The 9,828-nt window shown below is 46.8% G+C and overlaps 1 protein-coding gene across 1 annotated transcript; it reads right to left on the bottom strand.

Annotated features, from left to right (window-relative positions):
• Nucleotides 1-971: 971 nt before the first annotated feature.
• Nucleotides 972-9,127, bottom strand: NABP1 (nucleic acid binding protein 1). The gene is made up of 6 exons (XM_039728650.1): nt 8,792-9,127; nt 8,542-8,680; nt 5,498-5,569; nt 4,072-4,144; nt 3,737-3,803; nt 972-2,943 (listed from the first exon to the last, which is right to left on the bottom strand). The coding sequence occupies exons 1-6, from the start codon at nt 8,880-8,882 to the stop codon at nt 2,756-2,758; spliced, it is 630 nt and encodes a 209-aa protein (XP_039584584.1). The 5' UTR covers nt 8,883-9,127; the 3' UTR covers nt 972-2,755.
• Between the last annotated feature and the right edge of the window lie 701 nt (nt 9,128-9,828).

The raw sequence follows: 9,828 nt of genomic DNA, 5'->3' as shown, positions 1-9,828 counted from the left end.
TGGGTACATGAACACCTTCCAGTGTCTTTTGTCCTTTGGAAATCTGTATTATCCAGGATGAGACTACCCTAAGTGCAACCTAACCCTTAACAGGAAAACATCTGTAAAGAGACTCCCTGACCTCATCACTGAGCACTGAGGACCTGCCTTAGCATGTCATGGTAATTCACAACTGCTTGTTTGCACAGAGATGTGTGTGTCTGTGTCTCTGTGAACTGAGGTGGTATGATCCCAACAGCTGTAAGGCTCCCAGATTCCTCTGCAAGCTGAGAGCTCGCTATCTTGACACTGATACCTCTGAGGGAAACAACTTTGTCACAGGTTCAGTGAAGATCAGAGGACCTTGATAAATTATATTTAAGTCCATGTCCATTTCAGGGCACAGATTTCCCCTGCAAAGAAGTAAAAATTTATTAATAAACTGCAATAGTTCCATGTAAGAAACAGGAAAGCAGGAATGCTACTAACCTTGAGAATGTGAAGACCAGTCTCTTGCTTTTTTCCTCCCAACTGCACATCAATCATCCACTTGACTGCAGGGTTTTACTCTTAGGCCTCTTATTACCATTGAGCATATCACTTTTTACTTGGAATTTGTGAACAAGTATTCTGTTTATTAGCTTAATAAAAGCTCAGATGCAGAGCAACAAACATCAGGCACCTCAGCACACACTAACACAGGGCTGCCCTTGATTTTAACTTCTTTATGCCACAGAGAAGTTAAGACCACCAGGACTTGAGAGCCACACTGGAAGTACTCCAGTGAACACCAAGACCCACCATGCCATCACCTGCACTGTCCACCTTGCTAATTTCAGTTACTACTGACTGGGCAGCATGGCTCTCACACCATACTTACACCTTATGTACCTCTGGAACACGTCACAGATACTTCTTGGGTTTAGAAGTCCTCTTGGCTTCCTCCTCACAAAGCATATCAAATGTCTTAAAGAAGGTTGTCCATGCATCTAGACTATACATCACATTTATTTAAACAAGTATGCAATTTAAAGTCCCTGAGTTACACGTCGCCTCCTTACACCATTTCCCCAGAAATGCCTGCTTTTGCTTCACCAGTGAGCAGTATTCTTCCACAGCAGCATGCAGAGGGGATCTCCTGAGGCATGCCACCCTCTTGTGTCCAAAACAAGTTTCACTAGTTCCACCTGGAAGTACCAGGAAACACTTAACCAGAATAGAGACAAACAACCCTCGGGTGTCCGGGCACACAGGTCTCTCTCAACCTCCCTTCAGCACTTTGTTGTTGCTGATGCTTGCATTTCAAACAAAGTTCAGTTCATTTCACACCAGGCAGGGAATTTGCACCAATTTCAATTTCAACAGATCATGACAAGAGTACCAAAAGCAAAAAGTATCAAATGTAAACAACTTGTAAACATTAGTAACACATCGGTAGATTCAAAGAACATGAGTGACCACAGAGACAACTCACAATCCAGAAACAGCCTTTTGTCATGAAGTCTTTATGGCTTGACAGAAAGAAAGTTAGATTTGTTTTTGATGTGGTTAGTGCAATTTTTTTTTTATTTGAGAGGTCAGTTAAGAAGAGTTAAACAGATGAATCCAGTATGACACCTCAGTTTCCGAGTTGCTTTTGAACCTGATCTGAAATATGGCACTGGACTCTCATTTAGAGTCAAGGCATTTGTGATCTCAGAAATAAAACCAGCTATTTGCCCCCCAGGATATGGAGAGGGCTCTTCAAGGGATAATTCATGTTTCATATAAAACAGAGGAAGGAAAGCTTAACAGCATCACAAGTGCAGCTGTGTGCTTGGCCAGTACCTCTGCAATCCACAAATACAGCTTCATCTAATACATAATTTATTTGGAAAAGTGAATGAAGGAAGGAGTAGGCAGACTCATTGAAGAGATGGGTAATGCAGCATTTGAGAACAGTCCACTCCTGGAAAATCAGGCTCCTGCAAAGTAACCTTGGGCTTTTACACGAGAAAAGGCTACAAAAAGCATATTCCCCAACACTGTCTGAATTTAGATCCTCCTATTCTGCTATCTCATGCAAAGCAAGAACGAATATCCAAGCTTCTATCCAAAGCAAAAATCAGTGTCACTTTCCTTGACAGTGATAATGATGTTTAGAGAGAATTTTTCAAGTAGTGTACACCTTTCTGGAATCAGAATCAAGCTTCACGACACTCACCACATCTTCAGCTTTGATCCGAGCTATCCATTCCCTGATTCCAGAGACACCACTAGGTCTGGCACCACCATTTCCTTCCACTTATTGCTTGACAAGCCATATTCATTCCCAGGACACCTAGCTCACCAGAGCGCTTTTGCTCTTCCCTTCATTTCTCTTCCCACACGAAGAGCTCCCATTATCCCTAACGGAAGTCAACACATGCGTGCACAGGACAGAGTAGACCTATTAAGGCCACATGGCTGACCAACAGAAATACATGTATGTAACTGAAATTTTCTTCTGCTCAGCAAAGGGCACTGAGTTTTAATCCAGACATTTTCACCTCTGACCCTTACTTCCTCATATCCACCTTCTCCCCCTACCCCCTTTATGTACGGGGAAGACTCACTGTGCTTCCCTGATGCAAAACAAGAAATAGAGATCACATCAAGTTTGCTCCATACACCAAAAGGTAAAAAAATAAACAAACCAAAGGACAAACTGGTTCACAGTTAACTATAAATAAAAGTGCAGTAAGTGTTCAAGTAGAGTGTAGAGTTTAAGCAAGCTGTACAACCACATTTGGCATAGTCATCTTTTAAAGGCCCTGCGTGGGTCCCTCCCGTTACTGACAGCAGGGGGAAGAGGCTGAACACTATTAGCTGGTGCTGGATTTACAGGTCCTCGTCCATTGCCTCTCCCACTACCTGCATAAATGTGGCCGTGGTTATACGTGAAAGGAAATCCACTTGCTTCAGGTCCAGTTTGTAAACCATTTCCTAAAAAGACAGAAAAAACGTTATCACAAGTTCCGTGGGTTGAAATCAAAAATTCCTTACACAAGTTTATCAATAGGGAACACAAGGAGTTTGCAGTAAATACCAAACCCTGAAGACCAGAAGAAAAAGCCTCTCTGGCACTGCAAGACCCCAAATCACAGCTTACTTTTCCCCTGCCAAACTACCTTCCCTCCATCCCTTTCTCAACTAAAGCAAGAATGGTCACAATAACAGCTGTGTAACACCAGCTACTGAGTATGGGCATTGTGTAGGCAGGCCAGAACCAAGGTTCCCTCTCAGTTTACACCTGCTCAAAGCCTTGAAGCATTTTCATATTTAAGATTCTGTGTTTAAATACAGCACAAAATTATCTGAATAAGTCAAATACTGGAATTCAGATGACCACCACATCCGTTTTCGTGAGCTAACCAGGCAGGAAAGACATGGTGTCTAGCAAGACTTGAAGTAATTTTTAAAGCAAATGTCTCAGGAAGTTTAAAAAAAGCAGAATTTCAAGTGCAGCAAAATCTTTTCAAAAGCATCACAACAATTTTAGTCAAGACCCCTTATGCGATACAAATATTCTAATCTCCTCCTCTCTCCTACAGAAAAAATCCTAAAAACATTTTCAGGAAATGTTCATGCTTACATGCTTGAGGTTCTGGCCCCAGTCTGAATGACTTTTTAGAACCTAGTACATTTTTTTATCACAAGAATGGAGAACCCTTGAAATAAATTTCTATTCCCATTAAGTGTTTCTCAATTTTTCACTTCTACAAACAAAAAAACTTACCCAATGGCCCAAAAGTACAAGTACCCATACCACTTGATGCAGAAATATTATTCTGTTCACCCTGTGCCTTTAGAGAAAGGTAAAAAAAAAAAAAAGACATGGATCAGAGTAAGAAAATTCACACTTTTACAGAAAGGGGCTGATGATTTTTTCCCCTCTGTGTCCTTACAGTGGCTACACATGTAATTTATCTCCTACTTCAATTATTGGCTAACTTCTAGCTATATATCACTGAGTCCCTTTTTCAAGAAGAGTCACATCTGATCACAACCTAGTGTGAAATATTCAGAACAAAGAGCACTTTAGGCCAGAAGTCCCAGAGAAGTTTAACATACCAGTTTGTTCTGCCCAATGTGTTCTGAGTTGGGTTCACTGTAGTTTGGCACTTCTGAGTACACCATGCAGAACCTGGGAAGAAATTAGGATTATTAGGAAGTTCTAAAGCCATTTTTAACAGAGCTCTCAACTCCACAATTCACAGACCATATATTCTTGACATCCCATCACCGAGAAGTAATTAATGCAGACCCCACTGTTTAGAAAATATCTGTAGGTATTAAAAGGCTCTTTGATCCCTTTATAGGCTTGTGGTGAGGCTGCCACATCTTCCTGGTGAGGGCATTTCAATCAAGCAGAGGCAAGTATTCATTTAATCAAGAAGGTAAACTGGGCTAAATAAAACAAAAGGTGATGAAAGGGCTCCCTTTGTCTCTCTTCCAGCTGCATAATCTTGTCCAGCACCCACTCACAAGGTCACCTGAGGCACTGAGTCACCCAGCCTGCTCCCAGACAGGGACTGCATTACACCTCCAGAGAAAACACTCCCACACTATGCAGTGCCCCATGAACAATAATAGCACAGAGGAGCCCAAAACAGGCAATGCAACTGGAATTAAAAGGATGCTTCCATCCTTTTCCACTCAAGGGGACTATGGCAGAATAAGCCCATCAAATCACAACATGGAAATTATGGCAGAAAGGTGAAAGAGCTGGATCATTACACTGCTTGGAATGGTTAAACACAAGTGGAGCTCCCATCTGCAGCAGGCAGGTACAACTCAGATAAGGACTCTCATCACTCCAGCCTGCTGCAGAAAAGTCAGCTGGGTAACACTTCTGAGGTAATGGATTTTGTACAAGACAATCTGCAGATTTTTTTTTTTGTGTAAATCCCTCTGAACACTGGGCATTTCTGAACCATATAGGAGGATATGTAGCAACCCCAGAGCCCCACTTCCCTGATGACTGCAAAGTTTCCCACAGCACTCTGTGCAACAGGGGAAGTACCCCTCTGGTTAGAAAAGGTTGCTATTTTTTCTATTGCTCAAGTATGTTACTCATGTTTGTTCTGAGGCAGGAGCTGCTGCCCCAGTCTGTGGGCAGTTTAAAGCAGGTTTAATGAGGCTTGTTTCTGCTTGGACATGATTCACTGCAGTGACCTTGCTCTTCCTTCTCTGCATTGCCTGTCCCTCAAGGGTGACACACATACAAAGGCTTCCACCAAAATGAAGTGGTTAATCAAGATAAGGCCTAGGTAAGCAAAGCAGATTGTCATTTATACATTTCCTCCTCCTAGACCTGTGCCAATGATGGAGGCTGATTGTCCTCAAAGTACCTACAGCCCAGACAGGGTCAGAGCTCATTACCTCCACGACCAACTGAGAACACACTTTTGCTGCCCTGAATTCCATTTCCTAAGAGCTACCAGGTCTCATACTCACCATGGCACTCTGCTGAGAGGTATGAGCACACAATACTTACTCCCCAATTTTATGCAGCTCCCCTCCTCGTCCCGTGTAAAGTGTCAGGCATCCTTTCCACAGAGATGCGTACCTGGCCACAGAAAGGAGAAGTGAGCAGCTTCTTAGTGAATGAGCTGACAGAGGAAGTGGAGGGATACTATCTTCCAGGAAGCTAACAACTGTTACACAACAGCATGGACCAAAAAAATTCCCAGGGACCCCAAAGTCATCAACACCAATTGTTTATAGATCCCCACGTACTACTTCTAGCAAAAGGTACCGGAAGCTCAGCAGACTCCTTTGACAATTCCAGGAAAGCAGCCAATTATTTTGAGATTGGATGCTCTTTTGTTGACTGGAGCAACCCTTATGACTTGTCCTGCAGAGACAAGGCATTTTGCCAAAAGCAGTATCTGTGTTATATTTGGTGACAAGTCTCAGTTCTGCTTTCAGCAGGAACCAGGAAGAATCACCACTGCTTGCAGGAGAACAGCTACTGCTACTAAATGTGCATGATCAAAAGTGCTTCCGTTCCTAATATAGGAAACCAGACTGGGTTTTTAAAGGCACAAGTTTGGCCATCAAACTCCAAGTGATGTATAGAAACACACTGAAATCGGTTTCTCATTGCAGGAATGTTCCCTCACAAAGACAGGGTGAGTGCACTCCATTCTTTATGGTGGCACTTGACTTCAAGCACTGAAATCTGAGCCACACAAAACCTTCTGTCTAATTGTTCCCTTCAGTGAGGGGCATCACAAATGCAGGGAATGAGTAAAGCACAGACCAGAAACACAGGCACAGTGCAAGGGAGTTAAAAAGAATGTGTGTGTCTTCCAGCAAAGGAACAGGGAGCCTCAGCAACTGCACTCACAGGAGTCACCAGTCTGGACAAGTCACCACTTCCTTACACTCCGGGTGTATCTCTGGAACAGAGATAACAAACCTTGTTCTTGCCCTTTGCCTTATCTGCTGAGGCTGGGAGACATCCGGCCACACGCAGGGCCCTGAAGAGGCACCAGGGAGGAGTCAGGCTGGCAGGAGAGGACAGCACTGCCAGGGCAGGGATAACCTTTTCTGTACCTCAGCAGGAAAGCACAGGCACTGGAACTGCAGATACTATCTTGGGAGCTTTCCATCCAGAACAAGGATTAGTGCTCTTCACTTCATAGATTCACTTTAAAGATTCCCTCACTGCTTAACCTTTAATAGCCAGCTAGTCAAACAGTCTTGTGGCAGAAAATAAAGGAAAAGAGCTACCAAACAATAAATGTAAGTCATACATTTACTGGGAAAACACCCTGCAAACCATGTGACTAACAACCTCCAGCACAAAGTTATTCCACATATGCAAGCACTGGTTCTTATATCAAAAAGAGCTGGCCATAAAGCACTAAACGCCAGCACTAATTTCAAATTTAGAAATATAAAGTGCAACAGCTTCCTGTAAATGGGTTCACCAAATCACAAAAGCAAGCAACAGTGTCTGCTTTTGCAGAGGAATGCATCTGCAGCTTGAAATTCAGCAAAGGGCAGAAAAAAGGCATGTTTACCCGTGGTGCCTGTGTAAGCTTTTCTGCTTGTATCAGAGGGCATCCTGCACTATGAGGCCAGATTAGCCTACAGAGCTGAAATGTACCTGCCTTGCAATGGCAACATCAAAGTTCTATATAAATATAAAATTGTGTTTGGAGAACCCTGTATGCCAGCATGAGGCCAGTTTTCTGAAGCTGAGAGCCAAACCAGAATGGATTCAGCTTTTGCCATTTCACTCCCTCCGCAGTCCTATGGGAGCATGCAATTCATGTAAATGAAGGCATGACTTTGCCACCCACCAGAAACAGTGATGTCAGCTCATAAATTTAATACACACAAGCCAAGCTCAGTTTTTTAGATTAAAGGATGCCATGACTTGTTGCACAGAAGCACCAGAGCAGTTACAGTGAGCCAGTCACAGACTGGAGCACAGTAAGGCAGCTGAACAGTATCGCTCTTAATTTGTTTCAATGTCATCTACACACGGGGCTTTGTGCTGGCCCAGAGCTCTGGTTTAGTTCCACCCATCCCTGAGCTCCACGTGCTCTCCACGCAAGCAGCCTTCCCCAGAACCACCTCTGCCGAGGAGTCAGCCCATTCCGTGTAAAAGGACATTTGCATAGGAGGAAGCAGCTGTAGTTTTGGTGGCAAGGGTCATGCAATTTCAGTCCAGAACTGAGAATTACACTCAGCTGAATAGCTCAGGAGCAGCTCAGTTAGCAGCCCGAGTTGCCTTTCACCTACTTTTTCATAAAAACAAATTAACAGGACCTTACACACACTGCAGACCCCAGGGTGCCGAAGGCCAAAGGATCAGTGTAATGGACTTCCAAAAGTGCAATCTAACTGGCATGAAGAACTCAAATGAAACTCACTATGACTTTGCTAGTGACAATTTAAGTGACCCGGAAGAGGATTTTCAGATTGACTCTAACATTCTCACAATAAGTTTGGGGGTTGGGTTTCTTTTTTTGATTAAATGACCTCTGAGGAACTATTTGCACCCAAACAAATTAACACATTCTACAGTGTAGCCCTAGAATGAATTTTTACAGTGAAACTCAAAAGGTTCTCCTCTGCTCGTCACTTTTGTTACATCATTCCAATGAAAAGCAACTTTTCTGAGTGATATGTAATTATCGTCACCTTTCATTAAGGAGCTGACTGCCAGAGTCAAGAATTAGCTGTGAAAATAAGAACATGCTTTGGACTTCCCCTTCTTGATTCACAGGCCAGGACTGACTGTTGCATTCCCCCCTGCCCCAAAAGTAGGGGAGCTAGGGAGCTTTTTAAAGCCAACACAAATCTCTCCACCACCACCTCCTTGTTACAAACCCAAGCCCCTCCTAGCCTGTGCGCACACGCTAGGCATGTTCTGGCCTGGGAAAGGTGGCTTTAATTTGGCAAGTGACCTCAGGGCGCTGGCTGGCTTACAGGCAGCGGGCGGGAGGCGGCGGCCGTGTCCCCCGTGGCCCTGGAGGGGCCCCGCGGGTGACAAAGGGCAGCGCGGCCCGGCCCCGTACGCACCCTTTGGTCAGGCGGATGATGTCCCCCGGCTGGATGAGGCCGCCGATCTCGTCCCACACGCAGATGGTGATGCTGCCCGTCTTGTCCGCCACCTTGCAGGACCTCACCTCGTGCCCGTCCTTGGTCTTGGTGACTCTGCCTGCGGGGAGAAGCGCGGCTCAGGGGGGGCACGGCGCCGCCGGCCCCCCCACCCCGCCCGCCGTGACACGCGTGGGCGGCCCGGGGGTGGGGCGTGCCGGGCGCCACTTACCGATCTCCAGCACAATAAAGATGACATTTAAGTTTTTCAGTCCGGGTTTTATGTCTTTTATAAGGAAATACGTGTCGCTCGCCGCGCTCATGCTGCGGCCGGCGCGGGGCTGAGGGCTAGCGGGGCGGGCCGAGCCCGCATCCCGCAGGGGAGCAGACGCAGCGCGGAGCCGGGCAGGGGGGCACCGGCGACCCTCACAGGGGACGGGGACACGGGCACCGAGGGGCTGTGCGGTGACTGTGCGGCACGCCCGACCCCCACCGCTCCCTCTCCACACCGACACCACCCGCACAGCAACCACCCCGCCTCCCTCTCCCGCCGGCACTGAGGCGCACACGTGCGCCGCGCTCCGCTTTATACCGGCCGGGCGCCACCAAGCCGGGCGCCGGGAGGGGGCGATTGCGGCGAATGGAACCGTCCGGGGCACGCGGAGCGCCGGGACTGGGTAACGGGCGGGCGCGAGCCGGCGCCGCGCGGCGATTGGCCAGCGCTGCTGCCGCCATCTTCTCCTGCTCGGGGCGCTGCCGCTGCCCGGTCGGGGCTGCTCAGTCGGGTGCGCTCCGTCAGCTCGCCCTGTCGCCCCTCAGCCCTTCACCCTCCTCTCACACCCTCGCCCACCGGCTGACTTCCCTCCGGGCAACAGCCCCGCCGCGCCCGGAGAGCGGCTGGTGCGGCGCCGCGGAGTAAGGGAGCGGTTCGCTGCCCTTCCGCGCCATTTTAAGCCCCGGCTGTAACACTGAGAGGAGCGTTGTCGCAGTTATCCCGATTTCCCGGCAGTTCCGCCCTCCTCCCCTGGGAAAAAAAAGAAGGAAAGATTTGTGTGTTAGGTTTTTTTTGTTTCCGGCAGAGATTTGGTGTTGGTTTCCAGCAAGCAGAAAAGACCCTCCTCCCCTGGGAAAAAAAGAAAGAAAGATTTGTGTGTTAGTTTTTTTTGTTTCCGGCGGAGATTTGGTGTTGGTTTCCAGCAAGCAGAAAAGGCTGTTGTCGGGGTGCGGACACCTCAGGGCTACACTACATTATTCTGACCCTGGGACCGA

Source organism: Passer montanus, unplaced genomic scaffold (assembly GCF_014805655.1).
Source record: "Passer montanus isolate IOZ18808 unplaced genomic scaffold, ASM1480565v1 scaffold66, whole genome shotgun sequence".
Taxonomy (NCBI): domain Eukaryota; kingdom Metazoa; phylum Chordata; class Aves; order Passeriformes; family Passeridae; genus Passer; species Passer montanus.
Note: the sequence above shows the minus strand (reverse complement) of the source record. Positions and strands in the feature narration are given on the sequence as shown.

Coding starts and splice junctions, on each gene's coding strand:
- NABP1 (XM_039728650.1), bottom strand. CDS start 8,882: ATGAGCGCGGCGAGCGACACGTATTTCCTTATAAAAGACATAAAACCC. Junction 4,145..5,497: donor GAGCTGCATAAAATTGGGGA/GTAAGTATTGTG, acceptor ATTTCTTCCCAG/GTTCTGCATGGTGTACTCAG. Junction 3,804..4,071: donor ACATTGGGCAGAACAAACTG/GTATGTTAAACT, acceptor CTTTCTCTAAAG/GCACAGGGTGAACAGAATAA.